At 40.6% G+C, this 26,870-nt stretch overlaps 2 protein-coding genes across 2 annotated transcripts in view; both read left to right on the top strand.

The window, feature by feature from the left end:
* Positions 1-9,835: 9,835 nt before the first annotated feature.
* The window catches only part of LOC113020872 (cytoplasmic phosphatidylinositol transfer protein 1), a 55,196-nt gene continuing 38,161 nt past the window's right edge, over positions 9,836-26,870 (top strand). The window contains exon 1 of the mRNA XM_026165142.2: positions 9,836-10,362. Within this exon, the coding sequence (XP_026020927.2) occupies positions 10,315-10,362 (48 nt within the window). The 5' untranslated portion in view covers positions 9,836-10,314. The remainder of the gene's footprint in view (positions 10,363-26,870) is intronic.
* Positions 25,082-26,595, top strand: LOC145428561 (H-2 class II histocompatibility antigen, A-Q alpha chain-like). Its single transcript, XM_080300913.1, has 4 exons — positions 25,082-25,262; positions 25,430-25,675; positions 25,776-26,057; positions 26,183-26,595. The coding sequence occupies exons 1-4, from the start codon at positions 25,208-25,210 to the stop codon at positions 26,323-26,325; spliced, it is 726 nt and encodes a 241-aa protein (XP_080157039.1). The 5' UTR covers positions 25,082-25,207; the 3' UTR covers positions 26,326-26,595.

The following is a 26,870-nucleotide window of genomic DNA, read 5'->3' on the forward strand; positions in this document are numbered from 1 at the left end:
AAACAGCTTAGCATAATGTCATATTATTTTCCTTTAAAATCCAATTAGAGGTGATAGATAGTTTTGTAGCTGTCCTATGGCAGCAGAGCCCAAAACATCATGTGCTCTCTGTGTGTTTGTGTTTTAACTTTCTTCAAAGTGTGTGGGGGGCGTATATAAAGAATTAATCTGGAGAAGACATAAAGAGACTTCACATCAGAATCAGAATCGTGTTTATCGGCCAAGTATATGTGCAGACACATACAGGGAATTTGGTTCCGGTAGATGGTGGCTCTCAAGCACAGCAATGTAAATCACACACACACACACACACACACACACACACACACACACACACACACACACACACACACACACACGTGTGTCTATATATACACATTACACATACATACACAAAGCTGTGTAAACCAACTATAAATAACGAATCTAAACTTATATACATAAAATACAGAAATGAATGAGGTGGAATGAATACTACAAAATGTACATAAGGTGCAGCTGCAGTCTGGCAGTGGGAGCAGTGTGACAGGTCAACTGTTAAGAAGGGAGATGGCGAGGGGAAAGAAACTGTCATGGTTCTGGGTCATTTTGACCCAGCGTTTTGTGTTTTGTGATTATTTTCCTCTGTTCTAGCTATTCTGTGTCCTCCCCCCTTGTGTCCGGTTCGGGTCTAGATTTCCTGTCTTGTTCTGAAAGTCTGTGTCAGAACAAGACAGGTCCTCATGTGTATTAGGTTCAGCTGTTCTTCCCTCTTGTGTGTGATTACCTGATTACCTTGTGTGCGTGTATATTTAGTGGGTGTCGGTCTGTGTTCTTTGTCGGCTCGTCTGCGTTCTATGGTGTTCCTGTCTCTGCGTCTCTCTGCCCCGCACCCCTTTTGTATGGTCCCAGGTTTGTCACTTAGTTTCTCCCAGTTTAGGTTTCCGTTTGTAATTACTCATGCTTCATTGCCTGTTTTTGCCACTACCACCCTGTAAATAAACGTCACTCGTATCATCAGTTTGCTGCATTTTGGGTCCTCCTTTTCCTCCACTCCACATGGCTCTCCGCCAGCCGTGACAGAAACTGTTCCTGTGTCGGGTGGTCCTGGTCTGCAGGCTTCTGTACCGTCTGCCAGAAGGCAGCAGATCAAAAAGTCTGTGTGCAGGGTGTGAGGGGTCTGCGATGATTTTCCCTGCCCGTTTCCTGGTTCTTGAGAGGTACAGATCCTGGATGGAGGGCAGGGGGGTGCCGATGATCCTTTCTGCTGCCCGTTCAGTCCGCTGCAGTCTGCTCCTGTCCTGTTTAGTGGCTGCTCCATACCAGACTGTGATGGAGGAGCACAGGACAGACTCGATGACCGCAGTGTAGAACTGGATCAGCAGCTCCTGTGGAAGACTGTACTTCCCCAGTTGTCTCAGGAAGTACATCCTCTGCTGGGTCTTTTTGAGGATGGAGTTGATGTTGGTCTCCCACTTCAGGTCCTGGGAGTTGGTTGTACCCAGGAACTTGAAGATCTTCACAGTCGACACAGGGCTGTCTGATATGGTGAGGGGGAGCAGAGTTGAGGGATGTCTCCTGAAGTCCACTGTCATCTCTACAGTCTTAAGAGTGTTCAGCTCCAGATTGTGCTGACTGCACCAGAGTACCAGCCACTCAACTTCCTGCCGGTATGCAGACTCATCACCATCTTGAATGAGGCCAATGACAGTGGTGTCATCTGCAAACTTTAGGAGTTTGACAGCCGAGTTCTTGGAGGTGCAGTCGTTAGTGTAGGGGGAGAACAGTAGTGGTGAGAGGACACATCCTTGAGGGGCACCAATACTGAGGGACCGGGTTTCAGAGGTGATCTCCCCCAGCCTCACTTGTTGCTTTCTGTCTGACAGGAAGCTGGTGATCCACTGACAGGTAGCTGGTGACATGCTGAGCTGGGAGAGTTTGGAGGAAAGAAGTTCAGGCACAATGGTGTTAAAAGCCGAACTAAAGTCCACAAACAGGACCCTGGCATAAGTTCCCGGGCGGTCAAGGTGTTGCAGGATGTAATGCAGCCCCATGTTCACTGCATCATCCACCGACCTGTTTGCCCGGTAGGCAAACTGCAGAGGGTCCAGCTGGTGGCCTGTAATGTCTTTCAGATGGGCTAACACCAGTCGTTCGAAGGATTTCATGACCACAGACGTCAAGGCGACAGGTCTGTAGTCATTCAGTCCTGTGATGGTGGGTTTCTTGGGAACAGGGATGATGGTGGAGCGTTTGAAGCAGGAGGGAACTTCACACAGCTCCAGGGATCTGTTGAAGATGCGAGTAAAACTTTGCAACTTTAATACTGTATGAATCGTCAGCCAACTGTTAAATGAGAAGTATTATGCTCATTCTGAGCACTCTAGTAAAATAGCTTTGTTTGAGTCGATGTTCAAAATAATCCATAGCCTACTTAGCCTGTGCTTGTCTTATGTCGCAGCTTAGTTCAATCAAAATAATCAGTTTTACCCTCCCTCCCTTTAAGACAACCATTGAATTAAACTAACTTGGTTCTGATTGGCTTTCCCTCACAAACACAAGGATGTGACAGCGGGTGGGTGGGGACTCTGTGCTAACATTCACACCTGTGTCGTTGAGATGTCTGCTCCTGCTGACATCATACAGATCCAAAAGCAGAAAACAAGAATTGAATGAAGCCTGATGTTTTGGCTCACCGTAGTTAATTTTAATATTTTTATTAAGGTTATTTAATTACAAATTAAATCAATGCAGGAAAACAACAATCATGTCAGAGACATTGTAAGAGAGCGATCGAACACTCCTGAACTGAAATCTAGCAGACTATTCCAGAGAGCCTACATGGTTGTAGGCATATGACTATCAAGAGAAAAAAAGAGTTTTCATACTTATTTTCATGCAGATTAACAGTGAAAAAATATCGAGAAACATTTGAACATGTCGGCTGGGTTGTGAGACTTGCTTCTAGAAGCACTTTGACCATATTCACCAGCACCAGTGAAAACAGGCACCTTCGTAAAATTCCACTGTATTCCACACCATGAAGTGTGGTAGCAAGTAACAACAGTAACAAGTAAACGATCATCACCAAGCTAACCAATACTTTGCAAATATGTATGCAAATTTGTTATATTGCAATCTCATTCAGTTAAATTGTGATTTTAGTTGTTCTGTAGCTACTTTTACCTTTGTTGACATTTGTTGGTGATTCCTGAAAGGCAACAAGAGCTTTTGTTGCCTCAGTTGCACATGTGCGAGGTTTCATTTTCTCTATATGTGCTTTCAGGAGGGGTGTGAGAGCTGCACTGTGTATGCTGGCATGTTTTGGTACTGTCTGAGTGTGTACCAATGCGTTTGCACTCATTGACGCCAACATGCGAAAGAGCACGTGCAAGCGCGTTGCACCCTCTTGTGTTCAGGCATGACAACTTCAGTTTTGCTTCTTTGCAACCTACACAGAGGTTGCAAAGTTTTTGTGTTTAATGATTCCTGTTTGCCTCAGCACTATCTGTTTTATTGAGCTTAAAGTAGCTTCAAGTATCCTTAATTCAGGCTGTTTGGTTATTGTTTGTTTACTGTCTTGGGAAAAAGCTAATAATTAGGTTTAATGATTTCATCATTTAATATGAGTCCTAAAGGGAGGTAGAGTAATCCTCCAGTTCTGAACTTCTTGTTCTGCTGAGGTACATTCAGTGTTTGTGTTCTCCCTGTGGCTACTGGCGTTTTCTGTGGGTGTGTCTTCTTCTTCCCACAAATCGCTACCAAAAAGGGAGTATAGCTACCAGATATCATTTAAGCTATTCCACAATATACTTATGCCATTGCACAATGATAATAAATTTCAAAGAGATCACCCAAAGTAATTAATTTTACAAAGCAGTTAGTATATGTTCATTTTTATTCCCCAGCTTCGGTGGTTTTCATATTCTCTTAGAGGTAACCCACAGTGACTATCTTGAAGCATTTAGGCATTAAAAATTCATAATAAGCACGGAGACTTCGGAGCTCTCCCTGTGTGTGTATAACAAACGGGGGTGGAGTGTAATTGAGAATGTGTACTGTGCTTAGAGAGAGGGCAGTGGGCTTTTTTGACCAGATTGTTTAACACAATCCTACAGAGTGAGAGGATGCCTGAGGATTGGAGAAGAAGTGTACTTGTGCCAATTTTCAGGCACAAATGTAATGTGGAGAGCTGTAGTAACTACAGAGGGATACGTTTGATGAGGCATACCATGAAGGTATGGGAAAGAGCTGCTAAAGCTAAGTTAGGACAGGAAGAGAGGTGACAAAAAGCAATATGGCTTCATGTCAAAAGAGAGAACTATAGATGCAATGTCTGTTTGTGAGTCCAGAGAAAACATGTGATAGGGTGCCAAGAGAGGAACTGTGGCAGTGTGTGAGGAAGTTTGCAGACATTCTGATCTGTAGTGAGAGAAGGGAGCGGGTGAAAAAGAGTCTAGAGAGGTGGAGGTATAAAAGTCCACAGCAAGGTAGAATACACTATGTATTAATGAGAGGGAGACCGGTGGAATCATAAAGTTGTAAGATGCAGAGTTAGTGAAGGTGGACAAGTCCAAACCATCCAAAGCAACAGACAGTGCACAAGAGGTGAAGAATAGAGTGCTGGCAGGGTGGAGTGGGTAGAGATGAGGGTCAGGGGTAATTTGTGACAGAAGGATAGCAGCAAGAGTGAAAGGGAAGGTTTACGAGATTGTAGGGAAATCTGCTGTGATGGTTTGGAGACAGCCACTCTGACAAAGAGACAGGAAGCAGAGCTGAAGGTGTTAAGATTTTTGTTGGGAATGACCAGGATACGAGTACATCTGAGGGGCAGGTAAGGCTGAGCAGTTTGGATACAAAATGAGAAAGACATGACTGAGATGGTTTGAACATGTGCAGAGGAGGGACAGTGGAGTGAAGGGATGCTGTGTGAGGAGCTGGCAGGCAGGAGAAAACAAGGAAGAACTGATACTGATAACTGAAGATACTGATGAGTCACTGTAGCGACCCCTAAAGGGATCAGCTGAAAGTTTTACTTAACAGATTCATTTGATGTGTTTAATTACAACGTTTGCTATTAATCTGTTTGCACACAAAGCATATAAGGAGCTTATAAAATATGTATCCGAAATCTGGATGAAAATATAAACATAATGCATATTAATACGTAAGTAGGAGAAAATATCTCTAGGAACATTCTCCTGCATTGGGTACAATTTCTTTTAATGCTTTAATTAAAGTTTCAGTGATTTTCCTTATGTACTTTTACTTAAATATTTTACTAATCAATATTTTCACTGGTACTTTCACTTAAAGGATCTGCATACTTCTTTCCAGAATGCTGTATCTGATCTGTTCTACAGTTTAAAATAAAATCAGATAAGATAAGATAAGATAAAACTTTATTAATCCCTCGGGTGGGTTCCTCTGGGAAATTCGGTTTCCAAAAAAGCACAGCAGCGACACAAGTTACAGAGTTACAGAATATTATATATATATACACATATATAAATACAGAGACATATATAAATAAAATATACAAAGGGGATAAATAGAATAAATAGGAATAAAAATAAAAAAATAAAAATACATGTGAAATTGCACATTTTGAGTATGGAAGTCTATTGCACCGTTGACTATTAACAAAAGTATTGCACAAAACGTAATTGCACAGTGAAGTGAAGAGGCACTACAGCTTGCTTGTTCCTCCCTCCTTTGTCCTCCTGTTTCCTCTCCCCTCCAGAGAGGAGTTAAACAGTCTGATGGCGTGTGGGACAAAGGAATTTTTAAGTCTGTTCTTGTCTTTGGGAGAAGCAACCTGTCACTGAACAGACTCCTCTGGTTGTTTATGGCCGTGTGCAGAGGATGCCCAGCATTGTTCATAATGTCCATCATTTTTTTTAGTGTCCTTTTCTCTGCCACTGTCACCAGAGTGTCCAGCTTCATGCCGACCACAGAGCTAGCCTTCCTGATCAGTTCTTCCAGCCTGGATGAGTCCTTCTTTGCTGTGCTGCTCCCCCAGCACACCACAGCATAGAAAAGTACTCCAGCAACCACCGACTGATAAAACATCCTCAGGAGCTTCCTGCAGATGTTAAAAGACCTCAGCCTCCTGAGGAAGTACAGTCGGCTTTGGGCTTTTTTATACAGGTGCTCTGTGTTGCATGACCAGTCCAGTTTGTTGTCCACCCACAGCCCGAGGTACTTGTACTTGTTGACCACCTCCACCTCCTCCCCCTCTATCTGAACCAAATCATAATTGTTATGTACTGTTTAATATGCAAAATACTCCAAGAGTCAGGAATAGTTCTTTTTAATGACATTATAACATGTTACCGGTAGGTTTTATCATTTGTAGTAGTTACAGTTTTTCTCAGTCGCTTTGGTGCGTTTCTCAGAACACCATTAACATTTGCACAGCAGTTAGTGCATTTCCCAAAACAATTAGTGCAAACTGCAAAACCTAGTGGATAGCCTGCAAAAGCACGTCACATGCACAGAATTGATTATGCTTACCTCAAAAGCAAGTATCCATGTCAATGAAACTGTCAGTGCCATCAAAATGAAAAGTCTTGACACCATCTTTATGAACAAGATAGTCAAATGGCATTGTCATGTTTCCACTATGACAGTTTATAATTTCAGTGTTTCCCATTGCAAAAACAATTGGTGACACCTGAAAATGCTGACGACAGCACTATGGCCTACCTGTACAGCCATCTGAAATGTGCAGTAAAGTCACTGTAGATGTTATGGGAGTCTTGGGAGTAACTGAGACACTGAATACGTACGTTTCACATTTCCATTGTGTAGAAGTGTTTGTAATCCTACAGAATTGTGCACAAAAAAAAAATGCTACAGTCACTTGTGCACTGTAGAATACATGTAAACATAAAATCACCCATTTGGTAGAGCTGTGCACTAATGTGAACAATAAACAGCACATGTAACAGTACAGTAAATCATTCTGGCACATCCAGACGTTCCTGTCTGTCTGGCCACATATTTTCATCTACATCACAACAGATGTTATCCCTCGCAATGCAGCGAGGAAAGTATCTCCTGGAGTGGCGAATCCATCCTCTGCAGGACCCTGCTGTGATGTCGTCACATGCTGCATCCATGGCTGCTAGCAGGGCCATTTGCTCATGTGGATTTCATTTTTCTTGAGTACTCTGTCAATTGTTGAAATTGGAACAGATTCAATATTGCCAAATACCGTGTAATTCTCTATGACAGCGCTTTGTATGTCTCTCAGCTTTATTGCATTGTTTGCAATGACCATTGCACAAATGGCTTCTTCTTGCTGTGGGGTAAAAAGGGGCCCTCTTCCGCCTCCGCGAGGTTGTCTTACAATCCTATGTGGTGCAGAGTGAACTTTTTGTGAAATTGCAAATACAGTACAGTAACATGTGATGTGTCTGAGATGGCACAGTACAGTACAGTGTATTACTGTTTGCATACCTGTTTTCCCTACGAAATGTTTGAATGATTGAACTGACAGTAGTTCTTCCAATATTGGGTTGCACCCTTCGACCAGCCTCCTCCATGGTGAGGCCGTGATTGACAACATGGTCCACAATTGTAGCCCTTATTTCATTAGGAATCCGCCTATATCTGCCTCTTCTCCCTCTTCCCCTTCCCCTTCCTCCCCGCATCCTCACCCCTCTTCCACGGTGCTGACCTTCCATTTTGTGTCACAGAAGTGTAGAAATGGTACACACTAGCCCCTGCGCAGTTTATATATGCTTGCCAATTGGGGATTCACAGGATTCATCCATAATTGACAGTGAACAAGTTGTTTGTCATTGGTTACAACTAAACTTTCACACGCCTCCTCATGAGTGACAGCTGTAATTCACCCGAGATCAATTGTTCAATTTCGGAGACATTTCCAGGAACAATGATACAGAAAGGTATAGGATTTGCTTGACAGATGGCCAATATTTGGCATGTGATAACTAGTTCAACAATTTTGTGTGTGATGACTCAAGCAATGGATGTATGACTAATAGTTTTATTGGGAACGACTATTCAGCATCCATAGGTATGATTACTTTTGACTGACATGACATAAGCAAATGGAAATGTCAGAAAGCAGCAGGGAAATGTATGGAAGCAACTGATTCATGTCCAAAATCATTTGCAGTTTGTTCAGAGAGAGGAGAAATTGCTACTATGATGTGCACAAATGACTGAGTGTTGTGGAGGTTGAACTAATAGTTATGAGAATTTCAATTCTGATCTGAGAAACGCACCAAAGCGACTGAGAAAAACTGTAAATATTGTATCACAACTGAAATGAAGATCTCTACTGACATCTATCGTGAAAAGAATGGTACTGCATGTAGACCTCTGCTTCTCTTTTTACATTTTGAAACGTCAAATATAACTTTAAATAAATTATTTTGGTTAATAAAAATTATAGAATGAGTAACTTGGATATGCAGGTGCTCTGTTGTGAGCATGATGACCTTAAACCACAGACACGTTGGCCAGAAAACAGTACAGGAAACTCTGAGTTTGTTCAGCACGGTGGGTGTGCTCTGCATGAAACAGCCACGATTAATGGATCTGCGATTCACATGTTATCAGGTAAATTTACTGTGCTTTGTCACACATTTCTAAGTATGCAAGGATGTAGAGGATAAGAGTGACAGATACCAATTAAATAAAAGTTTTCTCCCATAAAGAATGTGACCTTTGACCTCCTGGAAAGAACCTGCAAATCACACAGACCAGACTTCATCTAAATCAGCTTGGGGAAGTACAGAAGTGCAGATGTGAATTCTTCACTGACATTTAAAGTTCTTACTGCTGTGGCAATATTAGAAAACGAGAAGTGTCTTACTCTTAATGTCTTAGGGAAATATGTTTCAGGTTAGCCCCTGGACTTGTTTGGCTTATGAGAAAGACTTGTGAAAGAATATAAAGTTTCCACAATCTGGTAGCAAGTTGTGTGTCACTGATGACCTCTAACTGTTTAATAAAAAAATATAGTAATTGATTAATTACCATCAACAAAGTAAATACTGAAACCGTTCAGTCAAAAATGCCCTGCTGAGAGACGCTTAAGGACAGTGGAAATAATTTAAATCTGTTTTTAAAGTCATAATTTCAAAGTCTGATGACTTTGTGGGAAAAAATAAAGATTTGTAACCTGGCTAAATTTCAGAACCTTGGTCAGCTCCAACTCAGACCAAGGTCAGCTCCACAACGGGCTGAGAAACAGAACAGGGTGGAATGGCCTGGATGCTGTATATGGGCTTGCATGACCTCCCATGTGCCACTTGAGCCAAATATATTTTTACTGATAATAAAAAAAAAATAAAAATAAAGGGGGGTCAGAATCAGTAATCTGCACAATTATGAAACGTAGTTATGCAATGCAGTTTACATGGTTTTCTGTAACGTCCTATCTGAACTGTGTGTGTGTCTCTTTGAATGGTTTTTAATGCGCTTCGATTTTCTGTTTCCGTGTAGGCTATCATTGTATTTACTGTGATTGGAAATCTTTGAGATCGAGGGCTTAGCACGCGCAGATTCTGCGGGGTACAAATGTGTAAAAAAAATAAAACAGAAATCACGCAGAACTTCCGCTCATTAGAAAAAATAATAAACAAATCTCCAACATTGTTTGAGTCGGACTCGAGAAGTGGTTCAAGCTGCTCCTAACTATGACAGATTTCCACTGCGGTGTGTATTATTGCGCAGTGAAGCGGCCGCTGTGCGGTTGTTTTGCAGCGATGCTTTTACGCTGAAGGTCAGGTCCGGTTGCATTTCCTGTTGGCTGGCTCTCTAGTGCTTGACACAGCTTTTCTGTGCACGGCCGCGCATCCCTGGACGGAACAGTAAGGAGAAAACTCAAAGGGCGTGGAGACACACTGGTAGAGAGCGGCTCAGTGGACGTTATTTACACGTGAAGAGTCACGGAGAGACCAAAAAGTCTCGGTTCTTCTTCGGGACTCGAGCGGACACACAGCCCCCTTGAAGCTGTGGTTGAAAGGGGCGACTTGTTTTGAAGTTTGTTTTGAATTTCAGACTTTTGACACTGTTACCCAGTCGCACAAACTAGTCGTCGGAGTAGTTTAGGAAAGTGACAGCTGCTGATCACAGTGGGATCGTCTCGTGTACTGGAAGGACCTCTAGTACACCTCGTGTCTGTGGAGACTCACGTAGGCACAGCGGAGCGTTCCAGGAGGTCTTCTTGATGCACAAGTGAGAAAAGCATTGAGTGTTTTTTCTGAACCTCAGCTGCAGTCAGAGAATACCTTCATCGGGAGAGAACCCCACAGAGGAAAGTTCGATCATCATCATCGTCACTGTGCTTGGACTATGTTGATGAAGGAGTACCGCATCTGCATGCCTCTCACAGTGGAGGAGGTAGGGGAAGTTTTATTGATTTTTGCGAGCCGCAGACTTGCAGATCAGCAAGTTTTGCCTGCTTTGCTTTGCTGCACTTGTTCTATTGCAAAAGCGATCGCCGCAGTATTTTAGGGAAGTTCACAATATTTTGCACCAAAGCCTCATACAAGCAAGAGCTGGAGTCGGGCAGCCACCGCGGGGTGGAGCTGCTGTTTGTCTCTCCTTCCACTCAGCTTGTTTGCGTCCAGCAGCAGCAGAGGGAGTCGTGTGATTAATCTTGGTAGTGAATCATGTCTCTGTTTTGCTTGTGCTCTGTGAGTATGTGTAGCTACAGATTGCTTTCTGCGTCTTCCCCTCCTGGAGCCACCGGGCAGGGTGATTGTATTATATTATAATGAAACTAGAATGTGCTTCTTCTTCTTTTTTTTTTCTTTGTTTGCATGCAATCTCCCTAATGCGCAAGTTCACACCCGTGCAGCTGCTGCATGTGTGGTCAAACAGAAATGATGTATTGCACACAGTGATCACGTTAGATACCTTTGCTAACCAGGTCCCCCAGTCTTCATGCTTATAATCGATCACACAGCAGAGTGGTTTTGTGAAATCCTCGTTCCCTTACTTTCCTGCTGTTTGGGCTGATTGTCTTCAAATGATTCAATCCATACACACCTGAAACGGCACAATAGATGTTCCACCTGAAGACTTTTATTGAGTTTGACAGTGTGCAGTTAATCATGTGGTGTTGCGTAGTTCTAAATACCTGGGTTGCCACACAGGTTCACAATGTAGAGTTGGCCACATTAAATTGTAGTTTAGTCAGCCTTGCTGTTTGTGAAGACTTGATTCATCGCTGCAGTCAGGCGAAGCCCATTGTTGTGAGGATGAAATTGGAGTCATCTGTACATGCCTTTAATCAGAAAGCCAGCGTTAACAGCCCCTCCTGAGGTCTATTTATGTTTCTTGCCAAAGCGCTGCTTTATCACATCGTGTCCTGAGGCTGATTGGTTCTTCTGCTTTGCATCACTCCAGTGGTGATAAAAGAGCCACAGTTGTCCTCAGTGGCAGACTAAAGGCTATCACATCTTTTGTTGTAATGATAATAACGTGGCCCGGCCTAATCCATCGATCTGAGAGTGACTTGGTAAATGAGCACGTGAAATCTATTCTTTTGAACACCTAAGATACATAAATCACGCACTCATCTTCACACACACACAACTCTTTATATGAGCTCTACACAGCCCGGACAATCATTTTAAATCAGTTCTGTTTCACAGTCGTTGTTTTTTTTTAAAGGCAAACATAAAATGAAAGGCAATAAGGTTATTGTTCTTCGAGTACTCAGTGCAGCAGCAGTCAGATTTGAAGCATTGTCTTTCAGTGGAGTCACCCGGAGTGGTGCAAACTGCCTAACATACTGTTAGCTGTTCCTGTAAAAACTGGATGTATAATAAAAACACATCTTCACCTCCCAGAATCAGTACACTGCCTTTTTTTCTCATAGATTCGTGATGAGGAACGGTTCATGTAGGGCCGTGCTGTGCTGATATATTGAATGCATTTCTCACTCACGATTCACAGTCTCCTCAAATGGCACTGCAGCGTGAGGGCAACAGGTTTCTCTTCACATCAATATGACAAGGACTTGAAGAGCTAAAGAATGTTTTATCACCAACAGACATCAACAGGCTTCTTCTGGGGAGTCTCACCTCCAAATAGCAATGAAGTTGAACCACTGCAGTGAAAACATAATTGTGCCACCACATACATATTGTTTAAGGTTCTTCACAGATCTTTGGGTGTTTAAACCTTGAAAGGAAGAAAACCCACGTACACTTGTTGTGGAATCTTATTTTGAAATGTGCTATCAACAGTCAGATTAGATGAGTTTCAGTTCAAATGGTGTTTTGGGTTTCTCTTGCAATTGTAAGAGTTATACATAATGTTTATACAGTCATATTATGAGAGTATAATCTTCAGTTACAGGATATGAAGTCATGTCAAAAAAGGAAGGTACACATTTACTGCCTCTGTAGAAATTAAGAGGACAAATAGCAGCCATTCATCATCACCAAGTTTGAGCACTGCCATAAAAGCTAACATTTTACGCCCTCACGATTTGGTTGAAGAGTGTTTCTCCCTTTAACTTTAAATTTTTATTTATATATTTAAGACAAGCTTTACGGGGATATTCGGTGTATGTGCACAAGGCAATCACAAAGTACTGGTGTCTCAACACAGACAGAAACACAGACACACTGGACCCACTACAGTTCGCTTACCGTCCAAATCGTTCCACAGACGATGCCATCTCTCATCTCCTCCACACATCACTCACTCACTTGGACACTAGAAGGGGGAATTATGTTAAAATGCTCTTCATAGACTACAGCTCTGCATTTAACACCATAATTCCCTCCACACTCACCACCAAGCTGGAGCATCTGGGACTCAGCTCATCTATGTGTCAGTGGATCTCCAACTTCCTAACTGGCAGACCACAGGCAGTAAGGATGGGCGGACATGTCTCAGCCTCCACCACTCTCAGCACTGGAGCCCCCCAGGGGTGTGTTCTGAGCCCCCTGCTGTACTCTTTGTACACATATGACTGTGTGGCCACTACCAGCTCCACCACCATCATCAAGTTTGCTGACGACACCGTCGTGGTGGGCCTGATCTCTGATAACAACGAGACGGCCTACCTGAAGTAGATTAGGAATCTGGAGAACTGGTGCCAGAGGAACAACCTCCTTCTAAACGTCAGTAAGACAAAGGAGCTGATAGTGGACTTCAGCACTAAGCAGGAGAGGAACTACCAGACCCCCGTCATCAACGAGTGCCCAGTGGAGAGAGTGGACAGCTTCAAATACCTCGGAGTTCACATCACGCAGGACCTGTCATGGTCCTGTCACATCAACACTGTGGTGAAAAAGGCCCGACAGCGTCTCTACCACCTCAGACGCTTGAGAGACTTCCAACTGCCCTCCAAGGTGCTCAGGAACTTTTACTCGTGCACCATAGAGAGCATCCTGGCGGGAAACATCTTAACCTGGTTCGGGAACAGCACCATGCAGGACAGACGAGCTCTACAGAGGGTTGTGCGGTCAGCTGAGCGCACCATCCGCTCCGAGCTCCCTGACCTGCACTCAATCTACAGCAGGCGGTGCTGGACCAAGGCCAGGAAGATGGTGAAGGACCTCAGCCATCCCAACAACAGACTGTTCTCTCTGTTGAGGTCAGGAAAGCGATTCCGCTCCCTGAAGACCAACACAGAGAGACTGAGGAGGAGCTTCTTCCCGCAGGCGATACGGTCTCTCAATCACACCACCACACAGTACTGACCCACACATACAGTTCTTACACACACACTGGACTTTCTGGACTTTGGTTTTGCACAACACTGGTCACTATATTCTTCATTTCCGGTTAATACTTGTACAGCTGCTGTTATTGTGTATATATTTATTTATATTTAGATTTCTTCATACATTCTTATATAGTTCTATATTGTGTATTTTGTTGTACAGTTATTTTATTTTCAACTTTAATTTATATATTTTATCTTATTCTTCCCAGTTAAATTTACCCTTCATTCTAATTTGTGTTGTACAGTTATTTCATTTTTAACCTTAATTTATATTTTATTCCTTCCTAGTTAAATTTACCCTTTTTAATTTTTCATATTTATTTCCTATCTTATTCATAGCCTTTTCCTTTTTTGTTTTCTTTAGGTCACGAGCAGTTGTCCAAGCATTTCACTACATATCGTACTGTGTATGACTGTGTACGTGACAAATAAAATTTGAATTTGAATTTGAATTTGAAAATCAGCTCCACCTAGATTTTACCATGTGTGCTTCACATTGACCCAACTCTTCGACCATTTTGGGGACAAGTCAAAATTTCAAGGTCCACATGGCCTTTATGTATATGGGTGATAAAGTATTAATGATTAATTATTTGAATAAATAAACTTTTGATTTTCCATATTTTAGTTGCATTTTACTTGAAAAGTATTGCTTCGTGTTTATTAAGCCAAATAAATAACTTTTGTGAGTGCATACACCAAACATCGCTCCATCGTCTTGCAGCTGTCAGTGCAAGATCAGGCTCTGTGGGAGTTTAAGTGTGTTTGTTTGTGTACCTTCATACGGAGCTGCCCCACGCCGCATCTAGGCCCAGGCCCAAGATCTTGTTTACGTCCTCAGAGTGGAAGCTCTGCGTTCTGATAAACGAGACGCCTGTTTCACCCCTTGTTCCCTGAGGGACTCGCCGCTTAGCCAGAAAGTGACCTGGTACACAAACGCCAGATGGAGAGAAACATGTTCACTCGGACAGTCTGCCAAGAGAGAGTGTGTGTGTTGAGAAGGAGATTGATTGCTTTTGGTAATTATCTAAGTGTACGTCTAAGTATTATCTAAGTGCTTTGTTTGTTATTTTATTTGTTTTTGTTGCTGTGGATCAAACGGGTTAAACAGCTTTAGTGGTGTAGAGCATCAGATTTGAGGAAAATGATAATCAAAGGTTGACGCTCCATTCTGAATCACATTTTACACCATCACACAAAGGACAAATGCAATCAGCATAAACAATTTTAAGATACCAATACAAGAACAACAGCAGCAGCCATATTTGCTTACTTCTACATGTAGTTTCTCACCTTTGGTGTTGTATAAAGGGGCCCATGCTTAATACTGAATCAGTGTGCACCGCATACATCAGCCACTGCAAGAGTGAAAAGAACAAAATGCCTCCAGGCTTTCAGTCTTGGAGGCTCTTCTGTGCAGCTGCTTCACCTTCGAAGATTTTTACACTCAGTATGGCCGAAAGCTTCAGCCTAATTTCAACATGCAGCACATATCGATTCAAATACCGCGTGCTTTAAAAATTCCACAGAACATCCCCTCCGATTATCAAGCAGTCTCTTGTGCAGTCAGATAACCGTCCCAGCTTTCAGTCAGATAAAGTTCAAGTGGCTTGTCAGTTTTCTCTTTTGTCCTGACGCATCTCTGTGAGAGGGTTGAATAAGCAGGATAATTGGTGAAGTCACCAGTTTGACTCAAATGTTTATCTCCAGATATTCTTTTAATGCACCATCTGGTCAATGAGTCCATCTTTTAACTCACTAATGCTTTTTTTGTATGAGTGAAAAAAATGTCTCACGTACTCTGTTTCTAGTTTCTAGTTTGTTTGACTTTTTTATGGTTGTTTGCTTCCAAAAACCGTCGATTCTTTGTAAGTTGATTGCTGCTGTGATCAGTCAGCTCTTTACCTGCTTTATGGCTGTTTATTTATCTGCACACCATTTCATCTAATGGTCCCGCTGGGGGTCTCATTAAAATCCTCGTGGCATGTTTGAATTTGTGCTCTTTCACTTTGGCTCAAATTGCTGCTACTCCTTTAAAGCATTTCTTCCAAAGTCTGCTTTTTTTTTGGTTTACTTGTTTGTTGCTCCGTAGTGCATTATTTGGAGGTCTTGCAACATTAGCATTATAGGGATTTCAGTTAATTCCCCCATGCTGCCAGGGCTAATCTTCTGGGTGAGGAGAAAAATTAAGGCTAAATACCCTAAATGTCTTCTGGCTAAATAATCATGTTGCTGCACTGCGTTTGTGTATTTTGTGATCTGGGTATTTGGAGGATTCAGATTTGTATGCACTTGATTAGTGCACCAAAGACGAGTCCCCGCAGAGATGGTGTACAGCAGAGTGTGCGCTGGAAGTGATCAAGTCAAATCAAATCAAATCACTTTTTATTGTCACATCACATGTGCAGGTACATTGGTACAGCACATGCGAGTGAAATTCTTGTGTGCGAGCTTCACAAGCAACAGAGTTGTGCAAAATACAATAACATAAACAGGCAAAATATACGAATGGGTAAATCTGAAACTAATAAATATATGTACAATATATAATAGTATATGCAACAAAAAAAAAGTGATGTATAAAGTGCTGTGATTATGCGCTCACTGGCCACTTCATTAGGTATACCTCACTAGTGCTGGTTTGGACCCTCGTTTACCTTCAGAGCTGCCTTAATTCTTTGTGTCATCGATTCAGCTTGGAGATGGAAACATTGCTCAGAGCTTTTGGTCTATATCAACAGTTGGTGTAGATTTGTTGACCACACATCCATGATGTGAATCTCCTCTTCCACCACATACCATCTCCTGACCATTTGAGTACAGTCGTCACTTTTTCATACCTAAATGTATTCAGCTACTGCCATGTAACTGTCTGATAAGATAAACAGGTGCACGGTGGACTCCATACTCCACTGAAGAATCTCTTCTGTGAGAGTCATGCATTTTCGAAGGTAAAGGAGAAATTGACTAAAGATGGCAGGCGGCAAACATTAGAGTTTCAACTCCTGATTATTTTCTCAATGAATCCATTTGTATCACATTTTTCCAAGGCTGAAACCAATATTCTCAAATGTTGTGCTTTCCCTGACCCTGAGTCAAACCTGAAGGTGCCTGGTGTTGGTCTATGTGTGCTCTGTTGTGAATAGAAATATGGGACTGACTGCATGTTGATATACAGCAAAATGTATTTACATGTTAACCATCCATTGTTTTAGAAAATAGTGTACTGTTACACTCATCAGTCAGATACTGAGTTAATGCATAACTGTATAGTGAAAATGTTTCTTATGCATGATATTGTTCTACCAACTCTACACCCATATAGTAAAAAAAGATTTAATAACTTTCGGTAGCACTTCATAATAATGTCACACTATGAAGCATCAGAATTTATAAATACTGATATGTATGTCCATCTGTTCCTGTTACACCATGTACAGTTGTCATTGCGAGTACAACATTGCTGGTAATGATCATAATCAAAGTCATAATCCTATATCTGTATTTATAAATGGCATACTAAAGAGGATTATTGCTATATAAATGATGACTTAGAGCTTGTTTATAATAATGCTTAATATAGATTTCCCTAAGGTACAGTTATACATTTACTCATATAATCTCTAAATACATTAAACAATTTTTGCGAGTCCTCTTCGGTGCAGAGTTCCTGCTGTAGTATATATACATTTTAATCTCCTGTTAATCTCCTGCCAGGCGATGGGATAGCATCATAACATATCATATATATCATAATATTTTCATTTTCATGTTTTGGGATATAAATTAAACTTTATTGTCATGAGGTGAAAAAGATATGCTGCTCTCTTAGGGTCTTATAGGCGACTACATGTTAAAAATTGGTTCTTTTATCCTGTTGGTAGGTGGTTGCTGGGCAACATGATATTTTCAGAATATCTGACATGGATGGGAACCTTCAGGGGCCTAAGATGTACCTGTGTGCCAAGTTAGGTTGTTCAGCTCCTGATTGTGGACAGATAGAAAGAGATTTGGTGTATTATAATAAGATGTTTATTACACATAAATGGTGTTTTCAGCTGCCTGCACCTGCCTGGCCACTGAGACTCTAATCACAGCCTTCATGCAGATGAGTTCTTCGGGTAATCTTATCAAAATAAACCAGACACAATATATAGTCGAGGTCTTTGAAATATCCAGGGATAGAGGTGCAAGTTGAACTAGGCACGCTTTCAGGGCAAAATACTGAGAAGGTTACTGAGTGGAAAAGGCGGGCAGGAAAAAATGACCCCACCACAGCAGCTACATAGCAACATTAATGATCTGTTAAACGTGGAGGGTCAACGGTTTTCTATTTATAGTTTGGAGCAGTGGACTAAATTAAGAGCAGTAACACTCTCAGTCAGGAGTCCAGAGGTTGTGGGAACTTGGGTGACTAATGGACAGGTGAGAAATAAAATAAGTCCTGAGGGGGGGACAAAGAGTCATTGCCTGTGCCAGCGATGGCACAAGGAAAGCATTTAGACATGTGATTTAGTGTAGGCCTGAAGTAACCTTTAATATTGACTGAATCTCAGACCACTGAGTGCATATTTATTCATTTAAAGGCACATGGTCGATAAAGGGCAACGCAAAGATGGAGGTGAGACGGGAAGAATAACAGACGAACACAGTGATTAATAAGATGATATGACACAGGCAAAGAGAAAACTAAAACACAAACAAAGACGCAGGCAGCTCACAGTGACGTGCAGAGAGCAACATGTCATAAAAGGACTCAATAAGTAGAATATACTGTGCAAAAACACACTTTAAAGATCTTTGAACATTTGACAATTTATCCTAAGCTAAAGGAAAAATGTTTCTACTAAGTCATATTAGCTTCTAATTATTTTAATACCCACATTTTTCTTATTATCATCCTATCCTCCAAACCTGCTTATCCTTTCACAAGGAACTGATGACCTGATGATGATGCTATATTGAGAGACTGACTTCCACAAGCACGGTCGATAACGCAGACTGTCGATTTCCACCTTGTGAGCTATCAATTAAGTTGGTGTTCAGCCGCATCACTAAGCAACCCTGGAGCTGATGCTTTACAGGTGAAAATAGAGGACAACATGAAGGGTCAGTAAACCAACAAAGGTAGGCCTGATAAATAAAAAGGTTTTATTTAAAGCATGTAAGGGACAGGGGAATTAGCAAGGAGGAAAAATAGGTTAAAAAAAACAATACTGTTGTGTGATTGGTGATGGAAACACCAACCTGCAGTGTGACCATAAATATAGGGAATATGCTTTTTACTTTGCCATCGAGAACTGCACAAAATATCAAAAGCACAACAGTTTTCTTTGGTTGCCGAGATGCAGCCAGAAGAAGACTTTCTTATCCAGCATCAGTGAATATGTGGCTGATTTATTTGACGCCAGTAACTCTGCCAACGGCTTTTGTCAGCCCGGGACTTGACATCTGTAACAGTTCTGCCTTATTGCATCTGCCTCCGGCTATGCGTTTGAAACTCACACGTGGCGACACCGAGCTTCAAACAGAGGTCCCGTGAGGTTAGAGAATGTGGCGAGACATTTTTAAGTAGAACCTCTGCACGCCCACGACAGACACTGTGGAAATGTGTCCCCAAAAAAACGGTTAATTTTGCTACATCAGACATTTTGGGGGATTTATTACTTTGAAACGTATTGTGCAATTTATTTATATATATTCATATGTTTTTTTTGGTTGGAAAAATTATGACACTAATGATGTAGAAAGCTCAAAAGCTCAGTTTGACTAGATTATCTCTGCTCACTTTGCATGAACATGGTGACATTCCTGCACATTATATTGATGATATAGTTTCTATCCTTTTTAATTTGTTATAATGTACTGGATTCAGCTGACAGTATCTCAGACCTTTGCATAAAAAACTACATTCATCTTATCAGATCCGGAAAATCTTAACCACCATTTTCAGTCCATTTTCTGCCATCAGCCCACTTCTGCTCTTCCTGTCCCATTTAACCTCACTTACCGTCAACATGCTATCTAAACAAGAACAAACAATGACTCCCGAGAATAGAAGCTAGACTGGCACATTGTTAATGCGTCAGTAGAGTTATGGGACAGGTGTAAGAAGAGATGTGGTGAAAGAGGGGATCAGCTGGGCTTGCTGTCCTCTAATGTTATCATAATCCATTATGGGACAGATTGTACATGTGATCGGGCTCTATATGTGATAAATATGATAATGTGACGCGATCTGTCACTGGTGTTTTCAAAATTAAATTACACCTAAAGGCAGTTGAAATTACAGAAATAAAAAATACAAGTTATGAGTAATTAGTTCAAGAAAAGGCGTGTAAAAAAATAAAAATAAAAATTAAGGAAGGTTTCTTCATGGGCTGTTGTGATTGGTCAGAATTTGCCACATTTTTTATTTTATTTTTTTTTTAAAGGAAAACACATTCAGTCTTTTGTTTATGTAAATACTTAAGATCTGCTTCTCGTGAGCAGTCAGAATGGTCTGCCCGTTGTTGCGGGTGGCCCCCTTAGGCCCACCCACCACTCAGTGATATTCTTTTAGGTCTTTCCAAAAAACAAAAGAGACGACAATATTTTAGATTGTATGAGACAGTGCTGGGCTTCAGTGACTTGGCACCATATTTTCAGTTTTTAACGTAGACCGCCGCTGTTTCTGACTTCTCAATTTCAGTCTGGGACTTTGAGAGAAACAAACGTTTTTAGAGACAAGTAACTTTTTTATCCTGTTAAATTAACACTGTTTTTCTTAACTTTACAGATTTTCAGGACAGATGATGTTTGCTGCCTTGTTCTTGTATGAAATGTTTTAGTCATAGCCCCTAATTGTAGCCTTAATGATAACTTAATTTAATAATAACTTTGCAAAGATTTTTTGCAAATTAGATATTGTGACACAACCCACCCGATTTCCCAGGCTCATGATCCACGTGGGACTCCCGGTGCCTGGGTTTGTAGCTATCTGGCAATTACTAATAATTAAGCAGCTAACATTACCCTGTGTCAACCACATCAGCAGCTGATGTGCGAAGTTGTTTGCCAACTGGAGGAGGCAAAGATGGTGCTATTGGTGTAATTACTGTTGAAAAGGAGTATCTAATCTGATAGCTTTACTATGGATTAGTATATGAGAATCAATTTTTGTAACAATCCTAGTCGCGACATAGTTGTTGTTTTTTTTCCAGCACTGCAGTTTCTCCTCAATTGTTTGTTTTTTGAAATTTCTAGAGCACATTTAGCAGAGCTCACTTCACAGCTGGGGCAGTGCTGTAGAGTAAAGCCATGTGCTCCCCTGAAGGTCATATTAGTTTGGGAAGGACAGTGATGAAAATAAAAATACACTAAGATACTAGCTTTACTTCTGGTTTTTGCAAAATGGGAATGCTTTAGCTTGTCCTATGGGTGTAGTGTTTTTCTGGGTGGTGTCTCACGGGATAACGATTGCCTCTCCCGTGGTTGTTCGTGAAGGTAGGTGAACGCCGCGCCCTTGGCTCTCGTGTTCCTCAAGCTGTTCCGACAGTTTTTGACCATGTGGCGCTGGCAAGTTGTCCGGCTGGGGATGGGAAAGAAGTGATGATGAAGGATTACTCTTTCTACAGTAATGGGTATTTTGTCAGCATGTAGATGAATCCCAAGATCCAAGATATTCCAGCAGAGCATTGCTTTGCAAAAAGAGTACTAATTTTTGTTTCATGCTAGGCTGTTGTGTTTGTGTATATATGAAGATTTTCTTTTCCACACTAATAATTGTATCCAGACCCTAGTTTAAACTAGAAACAGAACTACACAGTATATGTAGGTTGCAGAGCACGGAAAAGCACAGTACAGTGATACAGAAACCTGTTCAGAAGATTTTATTACTTTTAATCACCATTTATCCACGCTCTTCCTCATATTGCTACTTGACACTATGGCTATTGTTTTTCATCATCCTGTCCATTCCTGTAGATAAAGCCAAACTTATTTCAGTTGTTACTGTCAACTATTATTGTTTATGTGTCTGTAGAAATATGCAAAATATATGCAAACCCTCGTTTTTTTAGGAGCACAATTACAGCTTTGGAGCTTGTGAACACAATAAAAAGTCTCAGATTTAAGTTTGGACTCTCAGACCTGCAGACCTCATTACTCTCTCTTGTCCACTGAATTTGCCGATGCTAATTAATTCTTTTCGGGTATCAATGTGTGTGGCGCCAATAAAAATGTTTTCCTTGGAAAGTCAGCGCAAGAGATGTGACTGATTCAGTCAATGAGCTGCATAATTATTACTTGATCCCACACGCATAAATCCAATCAGCTCCCCTAACCTGGTCATCACCCGACACTGTTAAAAATGTCTCATTCACAGCTCTTGCTGCATATACTATTAACCTTCACTACAGGGTCTCTGTGTATACCGTATCGGAACCACAGCATGTCAAAGGGCCACTTTAGCTGAAACCTGAAGACTAGAGACAGGTTGTTTAATATAATCACCATAACACACACACACACACACATGCAAATGTATATCTAAAGTCATCTACCATATGTGGTTGTGTGCACAGCTACATGATGTGCATACCGAAATAACAGGTACAAGTGTCCCTGGTTACTATGGGAACATCAGCAGCTCGCAACTGATTAGAAATGTCTTTGATGATGAAGTGGCTTTGTGTTTGTGTTCTGTGAGCAGACAAACGCCAAGGTCTGTATGTGTGTTTGTGTGTGTAGATGTGAGTCCAACTGACCAGCATACATGAAGTACAAGTTCTTGCTCAGGAGTCCACATTAACATTTACAGTAACATTAATACTTATAAGAGATAAGATAAGATAAGACTTTATTGATCCCACAACAGGGAAATTTTTGCGTCACCTCAGCTCAGGTACAGATATATGAAGGAAATACAAAAATACAAATAAGTACAATCAATGAAAAAAGTAAGATAATACACTATATAACTTATTTCACATAAAGGTGTTTTAATTTTAATATTTAATGATTTTATTGCGGTTCTTTAAAAAACTTGAAAATCTGGTGAACAGCTGTTTCAAATGAGACAGCGACCGTGTACCTGGAAAGTTCAGCACTGGCAGTGAAACCTCATCCAACACACCAGATGGTCTCAGTGTATATTTATGCCTGTCTGCCATGACTTTATTATTCCTGGTATAGGTTTGTTTGTGTCTGTGTATTACTGACTCTTCAGTATTGTAACAGCCACACAGAAATTAGAGAAGAACACATGGAAATGTACACAAATAACAATCATTTATACTCCAAGTGAAAACTAGTTTTGATGACACACATTATCACCACAAGGTGTTAGACACCATATCTCAGTCACATAGACCTAGAGACCAAAACCACTACTTGCTAGGGAAAAATGTATATTCCTGCACTGTCCATTAAAATCAGTTACAAAATCCCATATTGCACTGGCCTAGAGATGGCTCAGTGACACCCAAGCAACAAGTTAGCTAGTAAAAAACTGTACTTAGTTGGCGAGCAGTAGCTAGAGGTTGCTAGGTCAAGTTGGACACTAAGAGTGCTGTGCCGAATAGGTCACATCGCACATAGCTTGAAGGTGCTGGCTCTGGAAACACCTGTGAACTGCTCACTGAGCGGTAGTGAATAGTGATGGTAAATTTGATTCTTTTTTACTGAATCAAGTGTTAATGAGTCACTCACCAAAGTGAATCGCATTTTTTGAGTCATTTGATTCACTGAGTCAGTTGACCAGAGAGTGCAAAAAATTTACATTTTCACTCAAACTTAATTTGTTTCTCTTTTCATGTAAATCCTACTGCTAAGATGAATGACTCTAAAAGAAAACAACTATTTTATAGAGCAAAAAAGAGCAAAAACATTTCTAAAATTAAGCAATTTCCTATCAAAATTGCTTACTAAACATTTATTTTGTTTATTTTTATTTTATTAGTATTTTCCTTAAATGTGTCAAATATATATTTTCTCATCTAAATGTCCACTGAGCTGTGAGCCAGGGGGCGGTGATGCGCCTTAACATTGGTTGCCAACCAAGAAGAAGAAGAAGAAGCTGTGAGCCAGGAGGGAGGGGGTGAGCAAGTCCTGAGTGCTTCGCTTACGCTTATGATTCAGCACAGGAGGGAGGAGGTTAGTGAGTGAGTGAGTGAGTGAGTGAGTGATTCGTTCGCTCTATGATTCAGCACAGGAGGGAGGGGGTGAGTAGCTCAAATGTGCTGTTAGCATGTTAGCAGAGCGATGCTACTGTGAACCGAGGAGCTATTGTCTTGATGTGAGCTTCTACTCAGAGTTTTTTCTTCCAGTTCAGAGCAGAAATTTTTTTGTTAAGATACTGGATGTTGTGTTTTTCTCCACAATTTTAATTATAAGCTAGATACATTGCTGCTAACAGCAACAGGGATGAGTCAGTGAGTCAGTTGGACTTGTGAATCATGATTCATGAGTCAGTAAAGTGATTCTTGAGTATTGAATGATTCGTTCATGATTCGCGCATCACTAGTAGTGAACCTGTAAAAAGTGCAACACAAAGTGGAAACTATGATCCTCCACCTTCAAGTACAAGTTGTGTATGTGTGCATGTGTGTGACAATGATAAAACCTTTCTACAGCTGTTGTGACCTAAGTGCTACTTCATATACAGTGATCCACCTTATGATGATGACTGTATGTGTCTCCTGTTTTTTATTCACTCTCTACAGCTAAGCATTTTGAGAAACCACATGAATAGAAGCAACAGTATAGGAAAGGGGCAACTTTTTCTTTATATGCATAAGTTCTGCATATGCACATGCTACATACTTGATAAAGGTTATGACAAATTAGCGTTTCAGGAAAATAAAAAAAATTAGAGATAGCTTTTAATGTGTAGTGTTGAATGTTTACACTACACACTACATAAGAGACTTTAGAGTGAGCTCCCTACTGGTGGTTCTGTCCTTTGTTTCTGAGCTGGTTACAGAAGGTGTGTGCTTTTTATTGAGGTTGTGACTGTGCCGTACTAGACAATTAAAATATTAAATGTGAGGGGGGAAAAATCATATATGTTAAAAACCAACATTATGCTGATGTGATTATTCAGAAAGGAAACTGCACAATATATTTACATACAACACAAAAGAACTGTAAAAATGACGCAATCACAACAGGTCAAGAAAAATTTACAATAGCTTTGTCCCGGTGGTATTACTATGAATTGCTGTATTTTTGTAAGATAAAAAGCAGAGAAGCAAAAAACAATTGTTGTTTATACACTGTGTGGTTAGTGTTATGTAGTATGTTTAGTTGAAGTGGTTCAACAAGTCTTGCATAATCATTCTCCTCTCCTTTTGATTTTACTTTCATATGCCATTCCTTTTCTCGGCATCATAGTTTAAAAATGAGGAAGGTGTTATTTAACACAGACAGCTACATACAATACAGATCTATCTTCAGTTCTACCTCGCAAGAACAAGAAATCCACAATAGTACGCGCAAATAAATACACATGAGAATATGTTACTGAAAATTATGCTTTTTTTCTCAGGAACATTTTGCCTCTGTGCACAAAGTAAGTATGAATGCTTCTTGTTCCAGGAACAGCTTCTTTAGATATTGCATTGAATCCAAATACATGCAAGTTTATTTGTGAATGCTTTGATGAATTTGTAACTGATGCATAATATTATATACTTTTGTTGTTGAATTTATGTAACTTTTTTTTTTACATATTCCTAGGGAGTATTACGCTTTGTTACACTTTTGGATGCTTTAAGTCCAGTGATACGCAAGTCTGCGTGACAATGGATGGTGACGAAGTCTTCTATGCAGACTTTAAAAACGGGTCTCTGATTTGGGACAGCAAAATACCTACAGCCATCCATGCTTCATGCGCTTACAGCCAAGCACTATATTCCCAATATCAGTGCAGATATTTTGTTCATGATGACTGGAAACAACACGAGACAATTATGAACACTAAAGGTAATTGATTCCCAATCAACATTTATACCACCTCCTGTTACAATATAAGTCTTTTTTTCCAACACATATGAACTTGAAATAAAGAATATTTTACCCACAGCACCACCGGAAATCATCATCTACCCCAGAGATGAAATTATGAAAGAAGAAGACAATTCCCTCATCTGCTTAATCAAAAAGTTCTTTCCCCCTTCTATCAAAATAAAGTGGACCAAAAATGATATAGAAGTTAAAGTGGAAGATCCTTTCATCAAATGTTTACCCAATCCAGATGGGACATTTTATGTTTTCTCCCACCTGGACTTTGTGCCAGAAGACGGTGACATCTACAGCTGCAGTGTGGAGCATGAAGCCTTGACGGAGCCTCTGACAAAGCTTTGGGGTGAGGACAAAGTTTTATATTATGCCGAATCTTGCAATGTAGAAATGACAAAATTCTAAGCTAACTCAAAATATTGTTTTGTTTTTTTTGTTTTTACTTTTGTTATTGTGATTTGTCTTCCATAGAGGTTCAAACAGATGAGCCTAGTAATGGTCCAGATGTCTTCTGTGGACTTGGCCTGAGTCTTGGAGTTATTGGAGTTGTTGCAGGAGCATTCCTGTATGTAAAAGGGAGGCAGTATCAGAGTACCCAGAACCCTGCTGGTTAAACCATTTATCATACTTTACAAAGCATTCTGATTATAGTTTATTTGTAGCAGGCGGTTTCATGTGACTCCCCCTTTCTTTTGTCTCCTGACAAATCCCAACAGTCCACTACAGAGTAAGCTAAAATTCTCAATAATCATAAAATAAAATATACATACTATAATAATTTAAATGATTTAAATGTGATTATATGTGTTGGTACTTTATTTAATTTATGTATTCTGTATGTTCATAATTCTTTACATTTTAAAATAATAAATGTGTATGATTTCCACAGTGTCATTCTTCTTTTAAGAAGTTTAGGTTTTAAAAGCGAGTGAAGGTTGATAAGTTGACTTCTTCCTCATTCTTGGTTTAGAGATAACTTTTAATGTGTAGTGTTGAATGTTTACACTACACACTACATAAGAGACTTTAGAGTGAGCTCCATACTGGTGGCTCTGTCCTTTGTTTCTGAGCTGGTTACAGAAGGTGTGTGCTTTTTATTGAGGTTGTGACTGTGCCATACTAGACAATTAAAATATTAAATGTGAGGGGGGAAAAATCA

This window comes from Astatotilapia calliptera, chromosome 4, assembly GCF_964374335.1.
Source record: "Astatotilapia calliptera chromosome 4, fAstCal68.1, whole genome shotgun sequence".
NCBI classification, from domain to species: Eukaryota; Metazoa; Chordata; class Actinopteri; order Cichliformes; family Cichlidae; genus Astatotilapia; species Astatotilapia calliptera.

Bases quoted from the DNA above. Each gene is read 5' to 3' on its own strand.
- LOC145428561 (XM_080300913.1), top strand. From the start codon at position 25,208: ATGTTACTGAAAATTATGCTTTTTTTCTCAGGAACATTTTGCCTCTGT. The intron at 25,263-25,429 runs GTAAGTATGAAT...ACATATTCCTAG, and splicing joins ATTTTGCCTCTGTGCACAAA to GGAGTATTACGCTTTGTTAC. The intron at 25,676-25,775 runs GTAATTGATTCC...TTTTACCCACAG, and splicing joins GACAATTATGAACACTAAAG to CACCACCGGAAATCATCATC.